Source organism: Nerophis lumbriciformis, linkage group LG17, assembly GCF_033978685.3.
Source record: "Nerophis lumbriciformis linkage group LG17, RoL_Nlum_v2.1, whole genome shotgun sequence".
Lineage (NCBI taxonomy): Eukaryota > Metazoa > Chordata > Actinopteri > Syngnathiformes > Syngnathidae > Nerophis > Nerophis lumbriciformis.
The window spans coordinates 31,357,918-31,376,260 of NC_084564.2; the positions used below are offsets into that span (position 1 = coordinate 31,357,918).

At 43.1% G+C, this 18,343-nt stretch overlaps 1 protein-coding gene across 1 annotated transcript; it reads left to right on the forward strand.

Moving 5' to 3' along the window:
* The first annotated feature begins 3,887 nt into the window (after positions 1-3,887).
* LOC133614270 (alpha-(1,3)-fucosyltransferase 4-like) lies at positions 3,888-5,658 on the forward strand. The gene has a single exon (XM_061972113.1). It carries the CDS (start codon positions 4,117-4,119, stop codon positions 5,191-5,193), a length of 1,077 nt encoding a protein of 358 aa, XP_061828097.1. The 5' UTR covers positions 3,888-4,116; the 3' UTR covers positions 5,194-5,658.
* The last annotated feature ends 12,685 nt before the right edge of the window (positions 5,659-18,343 follow it).

An 18,343-nucleotide genomic window follows, 5' to 3' on the forward strand; every position in this document is an offset into this window, starting at 1 on the left:
CTGACGAGTCCACATTTCAAAATGTTTTTGGAAACGGTGGACATCGTGTCCTTCGGACCAAAGAGGAAAAGAACCATCCGGATTGCTATAGGCGCAAAGTTGAAAAGCCAGCATCTGTGATGGTATGGGGGTGTATTAGTGCCCAAGATATGGGTAACTTACACATCTGTGAAGGCACCATTAATGCTGAAAGGTACATACAGGTTTTGGAGCAACATATGTTGCCATCCAAGCAACGTTACCATGGACGCCCCCGCTTATTTCAGCAAGACAATGCCAAGCCACGTGTTACATCAACGTGGCTTCATAGTAAAAGAGTGCAGGTACTAGACTGGCCTGTCTGTAGTCCAGACCTGTCCCCCATTAAAAATGTGTGGCGCATTATGAAGCCTAAAATACCACAACGGAGACCCCCGGACTGTTGAACAACTTAAGCTGTACATCAAGCAAGAATGGGAAAAAATTCCACCTGAGAAGCTTGAAAAATGTGTCTCCTCAGTTCTCAAACGTTTACTGAGTGTTGTTAAAAGGAAAGGCCATGTAACACAGTGGTGAACATGCCCTTTCACAACTACTTTGGCACGTGTTGCAGCCATGAAATTCTAAGTTAATTATTATTTGCAAAAAAAAAATAAAGTTTATGAGTTTGAACATCAAATATCTTGTCTTTGTAGTGCATTCAATTGAATATGGGTTGAAAAGGATTTGCAAATCATTGTATTCCGTTTATATTTACATCTAACACAATTTCCCAACTCATATGAAAACGGGGTTTGTATATCAAAGTTTAAAATTTAAATTTCCTGTATTACATACAAAATGGAAACAATGAAGACATTTAGTAAGAAAGATGAAGTATGTACATCACTCCCAGGCTTTAACGGGCCACATTAAATGACGTGTTGGGCCTGATCTGGCCCCCGGGCCTTGAGTTTGACACCGGTATCTTAGACATTCTTCATTCAATTTCACAGCTATAGTAATTTTGTATTAACATTTATGACATCACTTTTTATAACTTAAAAAAACATTTTTTTACAACTTTACAAAAGCCCAAGCAAACGTGTTGCCAGGGCCAAAAACTCCCAAGTAAGAAGGAATTGTCCTCCTAAAGCAGGGGTGTCAAACTCATTTTAGATGGGGGGCCACATGGAGAAAAATCTACTCCCAAGCGGGCCAAACTGGTAAAATCACAGCACGATAACTTAAAAATAAAGACAACTTCAGATTGTTTTCTTTGTTTAAAAATATAAACAAGCACATTCTGAAAATGTACAAATCATAATGTTGTTGAGGTTTTTTTTACACTTACATGTTGCGGATGATAGTATTCTATCTTTATTTGTCATTATTTATACTTTCTGATTAAATGATGTGATAATGTTCATCAGTCAACTCATTAGTGTTAATTTTTAACCTATCAAGATAAAAAAAAAGTGTGTCAAAATCAAATTACAGGATGTTATTTATGTAGTTTGCTGGTGGTTTATTTCGTTTACATATGTAGCATCATCTCCAAAAATACATCCATCCATTCTAATTTTTACCGCTTGTCCCTTTTGTGGTTGCGGGTGGTGCTGGAGCCTATCAAATAATTGCTATTGCGACATCTAGTGGACACATTTGGAACAGCAGTTTCTTTCATTCAAACATTTCGGCTCATTTTTATACTTAACAAACTCATCACGTGGGCCGGATAAAACCTGTTGGCGTGCCTGATCCGGCCCTCGGCCCGTACGTTTGACACCCCTGTCCTAAAGATAGACTAACGTCGTGTACTTGACATTGTAACTATATGAAGTCATATCAGGGCCAAAAACTCCCAAGTAAGAAGGAATTGTCCTCCTAAAGCAGGGGTGTCAAACTCATTTTAGATGGGGGGGCCACATGGAGAAAAATCTACTCCCAAGCGGGCCGGACTGGTAAAATCCCGGCACGATAACTTAAAAATAAAGACAACTTCAGATTATTTTCTTTGTTTAACAATATAAACAAGTACATTCTGAAAATGTACAAATCATACTGTTGTTGGGGTTTTCTTTTACACTTACATGTTGTAGTTAATAGTATTCTATCTTTATTTGTCATTATTCATACTTTCTGATTAAATGATGTGATAATGTTCATCAGTCAACTCATTGGTGTTCATTTGTAATCTATCAAGATAAAAAAAAAGTGTGTCAAAATCAAATTACAGGATGTTATTTATGTAGATTGCTCATTTTTCTCGACTGGTGCACTAACATCACGTGGTTTATTTTGTTTACATATGTAGCATCATCTCCAAAAACACATCCATCCATTTTTTACCGCTTGTCCCTTTTGTAGTTGCGGGTGGTGCTGGAGCCTATCAAATAATTGCTCATCTGACATCTAGTGGACACATTTAGAACAGCAGTTTCTTTCATTCAAAAATGTCGGCTCATTTTTATACTTAAACTCATCAAGTGGGCCGGATAAAACCTGTTGGCGGGCCTGATCCGGCCCTCGGGCCGTACGTTTGACACCCCTGTCCTAAAGATAGACTAACGTCGTGTACTTGACATTATAACTACATGAAGTCATATCAGGGCCCAAAACTCCCAAATAAGAAGGAATTGTCCTCCTAAAGCAGGGGTGTCAAACTCATTTTAGATGGGGGGGCCACATGGAGAAAAACATACTCCCAAGCGGGCCAAACTGGTAAAATCCCGGCACGATAACTTAAAAATAAAGACAACTTCAGATTGTTTTCTTTGTTTAAAAATATAAACAAGCACATTCTGAAAATGTACAAATCATAATGTTGTTGAGGTTTTCTTTTACACTTACTTGTTGCGGTTAATAGTATATCTTTACTGTTTTTTTGTTTTGTTTGTTTTTTGTCATAAAAAAAAATACAATCATGCGTGCTTACGGACTGTATCCCTGCAGACTGTATTGATCTATATTGATATATAATGTAGGAACCAGAAATATTAAAAACAGAATGAAACAACCCTTTTGTGTGAATGAGTGTAAATGCGTGAGGGAGGTTTTTGGGGTTGGTGCACTAATTGTAAGTGTATCTTGTGTTTTTTATGTTGATTTAATAAAAACAAAAAACAAATACAAAATAATTTTTTTAAATTTTATTTCTTGTGCGGCCCGGTACCGTACAATCCACGGACCGGTACCGGGCCGCGGCCCGGTGGTTGGGGACCACTGATCCAGTGGACACATTTAGAACAGCAGTTTCTTTCATTCAACAATTTCGGCTCATTTTTATACTTAGAAAACTCATCCCGCGGGCCGGATAAAACCTGTTAGCGGGCCTGATCCGGCCCTCGGGCCGTACGTTTGACACCCCTGTCCTAAAGATAGACTAACGTCGTGTACTTGACATTGTAACTATATGAAGTCATATCAGGGCCAAAAACTCCCAAGTAAGAAGGAATTGTCCTCCTAAAGATAGAATAACGTTGTGTACTTGACCATATGAAGTCATAGGTTGTGAGTTCAAACCCCGGCTGAGTCATACCAAAGACTATAAAAATGGGAGCCATTACCTCCCTGCTTGACACTCAGCATCAAGGGTTAGAATTGGGGGTTAAATCACCCAAAATGATTCCCGGGCGCAGCCACCGCTGCTGCCCACTGCTCCCCTCACCTCCCAGGAGGTGATCAAGGGTGATGGGTCAAATGCAGAGAATCATTTTGCCACACATAGTGTGTGCGTGACAATCATTGGTACTTTAACTTAAATATCAGGGCCAAAAACTCCCAAATAAGAGGGAATTGTCCTCCTAAAGATAGACAGACGTCGTGTACTTGACATTGTAACTATATGAAGTCACAGCAGGGCCAAAAACTCCCATGTAAGAAAGAATGGTCCTCCTAAAGATAGAATGAAGTCGTGTACTTGACTATATGAAGTCATAGCAGGGCCACTAGCTGTCTAAAAGAGGCTGTGAGGCCGAGCACAAAAGCCTCATTCACCGGTAAAAAGAACCCGGAAGAGCTGCCACGTCAAAAGAAAAAAAAAAGAGTGTGAGGAGGAAGGAAAGATGAGGCTAAAGTGCGGTTGGCCGCCATTAAAACAACTCCAACCAGCTTGCAGTCGACGTCTGCTCCTCCAACTGCGGGTGTTCGGCACCCATGGGACTTAAGGCTCGGTCAACCAGACGCTCAATTTGGGGCAAAAGTGACGTTTTTGTCCGTCTTTCTTTCCTGCTGGCTTTCCTCCTCCTCCTGGGAGTGTGTTTACGCCACTTACCGGAACCTCTCCCGCTCAGCCACCGCGCCGTTTCCGGGTCCGAGCGGGAGGTGACGCTCCTGATCTGGACTCATCCCTTCGGTCGGTACCGGAAACTTCCGGACTGTTCGGCGCTTTACGACGTCGACGGCTGCGTGGTGACAGACGACCGGCGCGTTTACCCGCGCGCGGACGCCGTCGTGGTGCACCACCGCGATGTCGCCGCCGGCAGCGCCGAGCTGCCCCCACGACCTCGACCCGCGGGGCAGAAGTGGGTGTGGCTGAACTACGAGTCCCCCACGCACACGCCCGCGCTGTGGCGCATGGAGGGCTTCTTCAACCTCACCATGAGCTACCGCGCCGACTCGGACATCTTCCTCCCGTATGGCTACCTGGTCCCTGGAGGGGTCCAGAGGCACGTGCTCCAAGAACCTTCTAGAAGCTCCCGCCCTCGCCTTGTGGCCTGGGTGGTGAGTAACTGGGTGGAGTCCCACGCCCGCGTGCTTTTCTACCACCAACTCCGCCATTACGTCCAGGTGGACGTGTTCGGCAGGGCGGGCCGCGACTTACTTGAAGGCAGCGGCAGCGTGGTCGCCCTGTTGAGGCGCTACACGTTCTACCTCTCTCTGGAGAACTCCCAGCACACGGATTACATCACCGAGAAGCTGTGGAACGCCGTCCTGGCCGGCGCCGTGCCCGTGGTTTTGGGTCCCGGCCGGAAGAACTACGAGCGCTTCCTGCCGCCGGAGGCCTTCATCCACGTGGACGACTTCCCCACGGTGGGAGAACTGGCCGGCTACCTGCTGACGCTTTGGCGAGACCCGGCCCGCCTGATGAGGCACCTGCGCTGGAGGAGGGACCTGGGTGTGCACCAGCCCGCCTTCTGGGCAGAACACTATTGCACGGCCTGCAGGGCGGTAAGGAGGACCCTGGGCAGGACTAACGTGGTCCAGGACTTGGCAGTCTGGTTTGAGTCATGATGAAAACACATCATACTCCCTGCTTGGCACTCAGCATCAAGTGTTGGAATTGGGGGATAAATCACCAAAATGATTCCCGGGCGTGGCCACTGCAGCTGCTCACTGCTCCCCTCACCTCACCTCATCTCCCAACAGGTGGAACATGGGGATGGGTCAAATGCAGAGGATAATCTCACCACACCTAGTGTGTGTGTGTGACTATCATTGGTACTTTAATTTTTTAACTTTAAAACAGTGGTTCTTAACCTTGTTGGAGGTACCGAACCCCACCAATTTCATATGAGCATTCACTGAACCTGAACCGTAATCATACAATGATGTTATTATATTAAATAAATACTAATAAAGATATATTTTACAAACAGAAAGTTACAGGAATGTACACATAATCCAATGTTTACATCTCATTGTGCAACATGTGAATGTTTTAGTGGGAACTAAATGCGATATCGGGCAGCACGGTGGAAGAGGGGTTAGTGCGTCTGACTCACAGTACGAAGGTCCTGAGTAGTCCTGAGTTCAATCCCGAGCTCGGGATCTTTCTGTGTGGAGTTTGCATGTTCTCCCCGTGACTGCGTGGGTTCCCTCCGGGTACTCCGGCTTCCTCCCACCACCAAAAGACATGCACCTGGGGATAGGTTGATTGGCAACACTAAATTGGCCCGAGTGTGTGAATGTGAGTGTGAATGTTGTCTGTCTATCTGTGTTGGCCCTGCGATGAGATAGCGACTTGTCCAGGGTGTACCCCGCCTTCCGCCCATTTGCAGCTGAGATAGGCTCCAGCAACCCCCGCGACCCCGAACGGGACAAGCGGTAGAAAATGGATGGATGGATGGATGAACTCATCCATCCATCCATCCATTTTCTACCGAACCCCACCAATTTCATATGCACATTCACCGAACCCGAACCGTAATCATACAATGATGTTATTATATTAAATAAATACTAATAAAGATATATTTTACAAACAGAAAGTTACAAGAATGTACACATAATCCAATGTTTACATCTCATTGTGCAACATGTGAATTTTTTAGTGGGAACTAAATGCGATATCGGGCAGCACGGTGGAAGAGGGGTTAGTGCATCTGCCTCATAATACGAAGGTCCTGAGTAGTCCTGAGTTCAATCCCGGGCTCGGGATCTCCCCGTGACTGCGTGGGTTCCCTCCGGGTACTCCGGCTTCCTCCCACCTCCAAAAGACATGCACCTGGGGATAGGTTGATTGGCAACACTAAATTGGCCCTGAGTGTGAATGTTGTCTGTCTATCTGTGTTGGCCCTGCGATGAGGTGGCAACTTGTCCAGGGTGTACCCCGCCTTCCGCCCATGTGCAGCTGAGATAGGCTCCAGCAACCATCGCGACCCCGAACGGGACAAGCGGTAGAAAATGGATGGATGGATGGATGGGTTCTTAACCTTGTTGGAGGTACCGAACCCCACCAATTTCATATGCGCATTCACCGAACCCGAACCGTAATCATACAATGATGTTATTATATTAAAGAAATACTAATAAAGATATATTTTACAAACAGAAAGTTACAGGAATGTACACATAATCCAATGTTTACATCTCATTGTGCAACATGTGAATGTTTTAGTGGGAACTAAATGCGATATCTGAAAGGGGTACACATTATTTCCAAAGCAGGACCCCCACCCAGACATGTAATACTAGTACACAACTCATGAAAAACAATATGTTATAGTCACTGTAATTGGGACAAAACACTTATATTAGAAAATATTCTCATGGAAATGACTGCTGTCATTTGATTACAACAATAAAACACTGAACTTGTTATTTAGTCAGGTTTGGGACAGGTGTGGCCACAGTGCATGTGCACGTCTGACCTCGCTCACATGTGCGCCACCGAATGCTCAAGGAGTTTTTGCGTTTGCTCACACATATGGAAAATTAGAGGGAACATTGTTTGGGGGTATCCATAATACGTCGATAGGGAGAAGTTTTTATTCACACAATGTGTCGGGTGTGTCTCTGCTGAACCCCTGAGACCGACTCTCCGAACTCCTAGGGTTCCGATTTAACCCAGGTTAAGAACCACTGCTCTAAAGGCATAGTGGCCACATGCGTGGACAGCACCTTTTAGCTTTTATTTCCAAAATTGTGTACACTACTGAATTGGGGTCTTATGGCCGCTTATGTGGACACTTATACTCCCATCTGGTGGTGTCAGAAGAGTATAACATAAAATGGAATTTGGGGAAAAAAAGTGTAAAAATAAGAATTAGCATGTCTCTAAACATGAAGTACACGTATGGACTAAGTACATCATATCAAAAGATGATTCTTAGTTTTTATTCTAATTAGGGTCCAATAAGCCCAAATAGCAAAGAGAAATAAAAAAAAAGCATGTAAACAAACAGCTTGGGCCTTAAGAGGTTAACTTTATTTACCTTACTGGACTGTTGTTTAACCATTGCACTTGATGGCGCACAATTGTGATGTCATCAGAAAGGGACAACCCAGAAAAATTTTCCCTTCAAGGGCCAAAGTGAAAATGTGCCAATGGTCCGAAGAGCCAAACACAGCGATTTTTACCACGCAACACTGCGAGTTATGAAATTAGCCTCATACCCCGGCCGAGTCATACCAAAGACTATAAAAATGGGAGCCATTACCTCCCTGCTTGGCAGTCAGCATCAAAGGTTGGAATTGGGGGTTAAAATAAATTAAATTCAAGTAAACAAACAAAGACTCCTAATTAGTCTGCTGACATATGCAGTAACACATTGTGTCATTTATCTACCTATTATTTTGTCTACATTATGAGGGGCAAGTGGTAGAAAATAAATTATTAATCCACTTGTTCAATTACTGTTAATATCTGCTTACTTTCTCTTTTAACATGTTCTATCTACACTTCTGTTAAAATGTAGTAATCACTTATTCTTCTCTTCTTTGATACTTTACATTAGTTTTGGATGAGACCACAAATTTGGGTATCAATCTGATACCAAGTAGTTATAGGATCATACATTGGTCATAATTTAAGTTCTCATGTGTCCAGGGACATATTTACTGAGTTTATAAACATAATATGATTTTTATTTTTTTTTAAAGAAAAAAGATTTTGTGACGATAAAAAATATCAATGTAATCATAGTAGTATCAACTAGATACGCTCCTGTACTTATATCATTACAGTGGATGTCAGGTGTAGATTCACCCATGGCATTTGTTTATATTGTGGCGCCGGTGAGCTATTGTATCCTCCTACGGTGTGTAGTGAAACATGTTTAGCTATTCCTCGTCCTGCAGTGATAATACTACTTGTAAGAAACTTATTTTATTTGTCGCCATGGAGACCAGGATTAGTGATTTAGAAGTAGCTAAAACACTGCAGACTGTGGATGAATGCTAGCTGCTAGCTTGCTAGCCATGTCTTAAAGCACCTCTTCATGAGGGTGTTTCAGTGTTATAACTTCACCTTTATCTTTACTTTTTACACCAAAATGCGTCCGTTCTTCCTTTTCTGTCTACACACTGTGTCTGCTTGTAAGTACTCTGTGTGTGTGCGCTGCCGAACATACTCCTCTGCTCGTAAAACCAGCAATGTCACGACGTGACAACGACGCGGCGTCATGCCTGTAAAAAAATAAATCAATCAATTTGGAACTGGTACTTTTCAAACAGAGTATAGTACCGTTTTTGATTCATTAGTACCGCGATACTATACTAGTACCGGTATACCGTACAACTAGAGATGTCCGATAATATCGGCTTGCTGATATTATCGGCCGATAAATGCTTTAAAATGTAATGTCGGAAATTATCGGTATCGTTTTTTTAATTTATCTATTTATTTTTTTAAATTTATTAAATCAACATAAAAAACACAAGATACACTTACAATTAGTGCACCAACCCCAAAAAAAACTCCCTCCCCCATTTACACTCATTCACACTCATTCACACAAAAGGGTTGTTTCTTTCTGTTATTAATATTCTGGTTCCTACATTATATATCAATATATATCAATACAGTCTGCAAGGGATACAGTCCGTAAGCACACATGATTGTGCGTGCTGCTGGTCCACTAATAGTACTAACCTTTAACAGTTAATTTTACTCATTTTCATTAATTACTAGTTTCTATGTAACTGTTTTTATATTGTTTTACTTTCTTTTTTATTCAAGAAAATGTTTTTAATTTATTTATCTTATTTTATTTTATCAATATTTTAAAAAAGGACCTTATCTTCACCATACCTGGTTGTCCAAATTAGGCATAATAATGTGTTAATTCCACAACTGTATATATCAGTATCGGTTGATATCGGTATCAGTTGATATCAGTATCTGTAATTAATGAGTCGGACAATATCGGAATTGCGGCAAAAAGCCATTATCGGACATCCCTACGTACAACCCTAATCCCTATGTTTATATCATCGAGTGGTCTGCTGCATCCCCGCTTCCTTGCTCCCTGTAAGTTTATTGTATATCAGAAATTATGCATCTCATTTGGATAAAAAAGTCTGAGGAGGTATTCCGACAAGTTGGTACACTTTGACAGCCATTTAGGACACAAAAATGGCCGGAACGACACAAAAAGTCACTTGATCCCCCGCCCCCTGCCGCCTCACCCCGTTTATTCGCCAGAATTGTGATACATTCTTCATCTAGATGGGATTATATAAACATCCCAGCAGTCGGCATCCTAACGACAGCAGACTTTGTACCGTAAGTGATGTTTTATCATGTTTGTTGGCTCTCAGGAAGTCTGCAGTGAGCAGAAATCAGCTCCATTGTAAGCGGACTTTTGTTCGCATTTATTATTTAGAACGCAAAAAGCATCCATTGTCATGTCTTTCATAATGATTGTGAACGATAGGCAAAAATTCCGTAAAAAGTGCAGTTCCCTTTTAAATATCATAACGTACAGATCTGATTTGATTGGAACAGGTGTGCCTAATGATGTGGCTAATACAGTTGCTTAAATGAGTCTATGGGTAGGGAGGTAATAAAGATTTAGCTGCTGACGTTCTTGTACAAACCCCGTTTCCATATGAGTTGGGAAATGGTGTTAGATGTAAATATAAACGGAATACAATGATTTGCGAATCATTTTCAACCCATATTCAGTTGAATATGCTACAAAGACAACATATTTGATGTTCAAACTGATAAACTTTTTTTTCTTTTTCAAATAATCATTAACTTTAGAATTTGATGCCAGCAACACGTGGCAAAGAAGTTGGGAAAGGTGGCAATAAATACTGATAAAGTTGAGGAATGCTCATCAAACACTTATTTAGAACATCCCACAGGTGAACAGGCAAATTGGGAACAGGTGGGTGCCATGATTGGGTATAAAATTAGATTCCATGAAATGCTCAGTCATTCACAAACAAGGATGGGGCGAGGGTCACCACTTTGTCAACAAATGCGTGAGCAAATTGTTGAACAGTTTAAGACATACTTGCCAACCTTGAGACCTAAAATAAATACTTGAATTTCAGTGTTCATTTATTTACACATATACACACACATAACACTAGATGGCAGTATTGTCCTGTTTAAGAGTGTCACAACATTGCTGTTTACTGCAGACGAACTGCTTTACGGTATACAAAAAACGTGACTGCTGTTGTTGTGTGTTGTTGCCGCGCTGGGAGGACGTTAATGAAACTGCCTAACAATAAACCCACATAAGAAACCAAGAACTCGCCCTCCATCATTCTACAGTTATAACGTGATTGGGCAGGTATGCTGGTTATATTGTGGGTTAGCGGACTCAGAATTTCGGGAGAATTTCGGGAGAAAATTTGTCCCGGGAGGTTTTCGGGAGAGGCGCTGAATTTCGGGAGTCTCCCGGAAAATCCGGGAGGGTTGGCAAGTATGGTTTAAGAAAAACCTTTCTCAACCAACTATTGCAAGGAATTTAGGGATTTCACCATCTACGGTCCGTAATATCATCAAAGGGTTCAGAGAATCTGGAGAAATCACTGCACGTAAGCAGCTAAGCCTGTGACCTTCGATCCCTCAGGCTGTACTGCATCAACAAGCGACATCAGTGTGTAAAGGATATCACCACATAGGCTCAGGAACACTTCAGAAACCCACTGTCAGTAACTACAGTTGGTCGCTACATCTGTAAGTGCAAGTTAAAACTCTCCTATGCAAGGCGAAAACCGTTTATCAACAACACCCAGAAACCCCGTCGGCTTCGCTGGGCCTGAGCTCATCTAAGATGGACTGATACAAAGTGGAAAAGTGTTCTGAGGTCTGACGAGTCCACATTTCAAATTGTTTTTGGAAACTGTGGACGTCGCGTCCTCCGGACCAAAGAGAAAAAGAACCATCCGGATTGTTCTAGGCACAAAGATGAAAAACCAGCATCTGTGATGGTATGGGGGTGTATTAGTGCCCAAGACATGGGAAACTTACACATCTGTGAAGGCGCCATTAATGCTGAAAGGTACATACAGGTTTTGCCGCAACATATGTTGCCATCCAGCAAGACAATGCCAAGCCACGTGTTGCATCAACGTGGCTTCATAGTAAAAGAGTGCGGGTACTAGACTGGCCTGCCTGTAGTCCAGACCTGTCTCCCATTGAAAATGTGTGGCGCATTATGAAGCCTAAAATACCACAACGGAGACCCCCGGACTGTTGAACAACTTAAGCTGTACATCAAGCAAAAATGGGAAAGAATTCCACCTGAGAAGCTTAAAAAAATGTGTCTATTCAGTTCCCAAACATTTACTGAGTGTTGTTAAAAGGAAAGGCCATGTAACACAGTGGTGAACATGCCCTTTCCCAACTACTTTGGCGCGTGTTGCAGCCATTAAATTCTAAGTTAATTATAATTTGCAAAAAAAAATTAAGTTTATGAGTTTGAACATCAAATATGTTGTCTTTTTAGTGCATTCAATTGAATATGGGTTGAAAAGGATTTGCAAATCATTGTATTCCGTTTATATTTACATCTAACACAATTTCCCAACTCATACGGAAACGGGGTTTGTATATCCGTGGGACAAGCGGTAGAAAATGGATGGATGGATGGATGAACTGCAGCACTAAGGCGAAGGTGAACATGTGGGCCTCACTTGCCAAACCAGTTCCAAGCTGGCCTGAAAAGAGCATCCTTATGAAAGAAGAATTAACCCCTTACATCGTCACACCCTCACACGTTTCCCCCACGGGGCCGGAGAGCGACCTCGCACCGCGTAATTGAGCCTCGCACAGCTGCTGAAACCGCTGACGTCTATCAGCAATATTGTGCTCAGAAGGGCCAGAACTTCTTCAACCTCATAATCCTATGAAGGTGCAATAGGGAATCCTACACATCCACTTACTGCATATGTCAAGCTATATTGTTCCTATGCTTTCACGTTAATGTCACGGCTACCATTCCTAGCAGCTTGTTAGTCATATCCTCATTGGAATGTCCAAATGTCCATTTTCTCAACGATAGAAATAAACCCTGGATATGCTTGAGAGTAGTCAGTGTACAGCTTGTTGAGCATCAACACGGGCGTTATTGTTGTAATAGCAAGTCGACATGGAGTGAGCATCATGATGCGAAGTCACCAGACTGAGCAGTTGAAAGAGGTTCCAGACTGTGGTAAAAGTGTCTCTCTCTCCGTTTGTAACAACTTGCAGGCTTGTTGCATTCACAGAGATGGTACACAGTAGATACACACACTTTTTCCAAGATGGCCTTGCTGTAGTGGCTGCTGGTGGCAGGAGCTCTGTGCTCTTGTGTCATCCTTTTGGTGTTCCTGATGTTTCCCTTTTGTTTTCATGTGGTTTTTCTTTTTGCCTTTTGGTTCGGGACCCTTTGGGACTGTGCGACAAGGGGTGCCACTTTCGTGACTTCTGGATCTGCCTCCCGGGAGCCTTTTGGCCGTGGAGACCAGCTGCTGGGTCTCTGCCACACCAGAGTCTGTTTGGAGGGACTGGATGTGCAGAACCAACAACCTGGTCCTGAACGTCGACAAGTCCAAAGAGATCATCGTCGACTTCAGGAAGCACCCGTCCTCACTCTTCATCAACGGCACAGCAGTGGAGATGGTAAGCAGCACCAAGTTCCTGGGGGTGCAGATAACTGACAATATGACCTGGTCCCTACACAACGGAGCTCTTGTAAAAAGAGCTCAGCAGCGCATGCACTTTTTGCGTCGGATGAAAAGAGCACAGCTCCCTCCCCCCGTTCTCAGCACATTCTACAGAGGCACTATAGAGAGCAACTGCATCTCTGTCTGGACTGGAGCCTGCAATGCCTCAGACTGGAAGTCTCTCCAGAGAGTGGTGAGGACGGCGGAAAAGATCATCAGGACTCCTCTTCCTCCTATCCAGGAGATCGCAAAAAGCCGCTGCCTGGCCAGGGCTCAGAAAATCTGCAGAGACTCCTCCCACCCCCACCAAGGACTGTTTTCACTGCTGGACTCTAGAAAGAGGTTCCACAGCCTCCGTAGCCTCTGTAACAGCTTCTTCCCTCAGGCCGTAAGACTCTTGAACGCGTCATAATAATCTCCTCAATTCCCTCCAAAAATGGATTAAGTGGCTGGAATATAAAGACAATATAACATACATCCATAAACGTGGATGCATATGCAAAAGTGCATTATATTTATCTGTACAGTAACCTATTTTATTTATATCTGCACCTTATTGCTCTTTTATCCTGCACTACCATGAGCTAATGCAACAAAATGTTGTTCTTATCTGTACTGCAAAGTCCAAATTTGAATGACAATAAAAGGACCTCTTCAAGTCTAGCATCGAACCTATCCTCATATACGGCTCCGAGACCTGGAACCTCAATGCAAGCCTTCACAAACACCTTGACGGTTGTTATACCAACCTGCTTCGAAGGGTTCAAGGCTTGTCGTGGCAGTCCCATCACACCTAGGACCAAATATACGGCAACCTACCTCGAGCAAGCACCCGTCTGAGCCAACGTCGCGCACAGTTTGCTGGTCACTGCTTCCCTGCCAAGACGGAGCTGATATCACAGCTCCTTCTTTGGAAACATTCTACCAGGGGTTGTCTCACCTACCCCGAAGTAATCGCACAGGACACTGGGATCCTTGTGTCATAGCTGGGCTCTGCCATGGGTGACCCCGACTGCTGGCGTAGGGCTGTGCAAGGTCTCTCGGCAACGGCCGCATACTGATGATGATGATGATGAGATACCGGAGGAGATGCGGATGAAGAGACAGGGCTGCGGAGCAAGCGCTGAGTGCTGGGAAGGACAAGCTTCACAGTGTCTTCGCTGAATGAGCAGGTATCGGACACCTCGGTCTCCTTGGACGCATCCTCGCTCATCCATGCGGACTGGACACTGGCCAAGAGTTAGCGAGCGGCCAAGGGTGGAGTCGACTCTCTTGGTTGCTTTGTTGGGTCTGCTCCTGTCTCTGGTCATGCTCCGTCCGCCCCAGCAGACGATGGCGTGGCACACCGCAGAGGCCACCACAGTGTATATGTCGTCTTTATTTTTGTATTTATTATTATTATTTTGTAGCTGTATGTAGAAATACGGATTAACGGATTAACTGGCTACAATATAAAGACAATATAACATACATCCATAAACGTGGATGCATATGCAAAAGTGCAATATATTTATCTGTACAGTAATCTATTTATTTATATCTGCACCTTGTTGCTCTTTTATCCTGCACTACAAACAGCTAATGCAACAACATTTCGTTCTCATCTGTACTGTAAAGTTAAAATTTGAATGACAATAAAAGGAAGTCTAAGTCTAAGTCTAATTGTCTGGTTGCTTCGGCTCTGTTCTTTTAATGTCGTTAAACGCCTACTGAAATGCGATTTTCTTATTTAAACAGGGATAGCAGGTCCATTCTATGTGTCATACTTGATCATTTCGCGATATTGCCATGTTTTTGCTGAAAGGATTTAGTAGAGAACATCGACGATAAAGTTCGCAACTTTTGGTCGCTGATAAAAAAGTCTTGCCTGTACCGGAAGTAGCAGACGAATAGCGTGACGTCACAGGTTGTGGAGCTCCTCACATCTGCACATTGTTTACAATCATGGCCACCAGCAGCGAGAGCGATTCGGACCGAGAAAGCGACGATTCCCCCATTAATTTGAGCGAGGATGAAAGATTCGTGGATGAGGAAAGTGAGAGTGAAGGACTAGAGGGCAGTGGGAGCGATTCAGATAGGGAAGATGCTGTGAGAGGCGGGTGGGACCTGATATTCAGCTGGGAATGACTAAAACAGTAAATAAACACAAGACATATATATACTCTATTAGCCACAACACAACCAGGCTTATATTTAATATGCCACAAATTAATCCCGCATAGCAAACACCTCCCCCCTCCCGTCCATACAACCCGCCAATACAACTCAAACACCTGCACAACGCACTCAACCCCACAGCCCAAAGTACCGTTCACCTCCCCAAAGTTCATACAGCACATATATTTCCCCAAAGTCCCCAAAGTTACGTACGTGACATGCACATAGCGGCCCGCACGTACGGGCAAGCGATCAAATGTTTAGAAGCCGCAGCTGCATGCGTACTCACGGTACCGTGACTGCATATCCAACTCAAAGTCCTCCTGGTAAGAGTCTCTGTTGTCCCAGTTCTCCACAGGCCAATGGTAAAGCTTGACTGTCATCTTACGGGAATGTAAACAATGAAACACCGGCTGTGTTTGTGTTGCTGCAGCCGGCCGCAATACACCGCTTCCCACCTACAGCTTTCTTTTTTGCTGTCTCCATTGTTCATTGAACAAATTGCAAAAGATTCACCAACACAGATGTCCAGAATACTGTGGAATTTTGCGATGAAAACAGACGACTTAATAGCTGGCCACCATGCTGTCCCAAAATGTCCTCTACAATCCGTGACGTCACGCGCAGACGTCATCATACCGAGACGTTTTCAGCAGGATATTTGGTGCAAAATTTAAAATTGCACTTTAGTAAGCTAACCCGGCCGTATTGGTATGTGTTGCAATGTTAAGATTTCATCATTGATAAATAAACTATCAGACTGCGTGGTCGGCAGTAGTGGGTTTCAGTAGGCCTTCAATGTCCTTGGTGTACTTTGATGTTTGGTTCCTTCTTATACACATGCTTGTGTGTGGAATGGCTATGAGGTTTTCCCCCCCTTGGCCTCAGTCTGGACCCCCTCTCCAGGGGCCCAGGTTTAGATTGAATATTTATTTTTCTCAAAACCCCTCCCCTTCCCCCAGCGTTTACATGTTTCTCACCTTTTTTGTAAAGGGCGCCGGAAGTTGGCAGACCTGTCAGTGATCCTGTTCTGTCTCCCTGTAATGTTTGTCTGCTCTTGAATGGGATTGTGCTGAAAATCTTAATTTCCCCTCAAGGATTAATTAAGTATTTCTGATTCTGATAGAACTGACCTGAAGGACACTTTACTTGCGCAGGTTTGTGTTGTCGAGTCTTCCCTTTCATCAGCTGCAAGACCAACAGTGTCCAGTTCAAATGTCATGATTTAGCGGTTATGTTATCTGTAAGATAGAAGAACAGGACAAAGACACATGATAGAAACCTACTTCACAACTAGATGAGGCGATTGGCCCCCGGGGCCTTGAGTTTGACACCTGTGTTCTATACTAACAAATACAGTTGGATGAAGTCATGTAATACAGCTGCTTCACTGTCAAACACACCATCAGCAGCCTTTCCATATTTTCATGGATACATGTCTGTCATTTAGATATTATTGTAGCATTATTGGCCGGCTCCAATAGTAGGGAGGCCCCACCTTGGAGGCCGCCATGCGATGCCTCGGGGTGGGTGGCACGTGTGACCCCGGGAACATGCTTTATCAGTATCATAGTTCAAACACCGCTTCAAAAATCTGTGCGCGACAAACGTTGTCGCTATTAATCATGACTCCATTTTGATCAGAAAAAAATGAATCAGGACAAATGTTTTTATTCATTTTTGTTTTGAAGGTTAAAGTGTTTTATATCATGTGCTTCTGACTCAATGTTGCTGATCTATTAAGTTTATTAGGGACCGCAATGTCCCTTTGGGACAGAGGACCCTATTGTAATTGTAAGGTTTTATTATTATTATTTCGCCGCCTCTTTGAGCTGTAATTTGACCCCCTTAACATGCTTCAAAACTCACCATATTTGACACACACATTAGGACTGGCGAAAATTGACATCTAATAAAAAAGCAAAACCCCAAAACTCAAAATTGCGCTCTAGCGCCCCCTAGGGAAAAACACAGACAAAACTGCTTGTAACTTCAGGTAGAAATGTCGTAGAGACATCAAACAAAAATCTTTATGTAGGACTGACTTAGACCTAGATTTCATACATTGACATCCTTCAGCAAAAATCAACAGGAAGTTGGCAATTCCCCCTTCAAAACAAAAGTTTCGTAAAAACAGTCACCTTTGCCTCTTTGAGCTGTAATTTGACCCCCTTAACATGCTTCAAAACTCACCAAACTAGACACACACATCAGGACTGGCAGAAATTGTGATCTAATAAAATAACCCAACCCCAAAACTCAAAATTGCGCTCTAGCGCCCCCTAGGAAGAAAACACAGACACAACTGCTCCTCGGAAGAAAACTCAGACAAAACTGCCTGTAACTTCTGGTAGGAATGTCTTAGAGACATGAAACAAAAACCTCTATGTAGGTCTCACTTAGACCTACATTTCATATATTGACAACCCCCAGCAAAAAATCAACAGGAAGTTTGCAATTCCCCCTTCAAAACAAAAGTTTTGTAAAAACCGGTCACCTATTTTCAAACATTATCTCCTCTGAGCGCATTTGTCGTGTCGGCTTCAAACTAGCACAGGAGAGAGATTGAACCCTTCTGATTAAAAGCTGACCAAAGAGTTTTAATTACTGCTCCGGTTTGGATTTTATGTGCCGTCAAAGTCGGTCCCGTCCATCGCTGCTTGCAGCTTTGATTTTTCACTATCAAACGGTTCAAGTCGGTCAAAAAATGTTTATAGTTTAAATAAGAATTACATTTTGATGCACTTTAAACCTTTTCCTGTTACAAAGTAATTAATAATGTTTTTCGTTGTAAAATTATCTTTTTGTATTTGTTTTACTTTTTGGTATTATTTAATGTTAATAAGAATGTTATGCATAGGTTTACCTATAAACATTTTAGAGACAAATTATACTA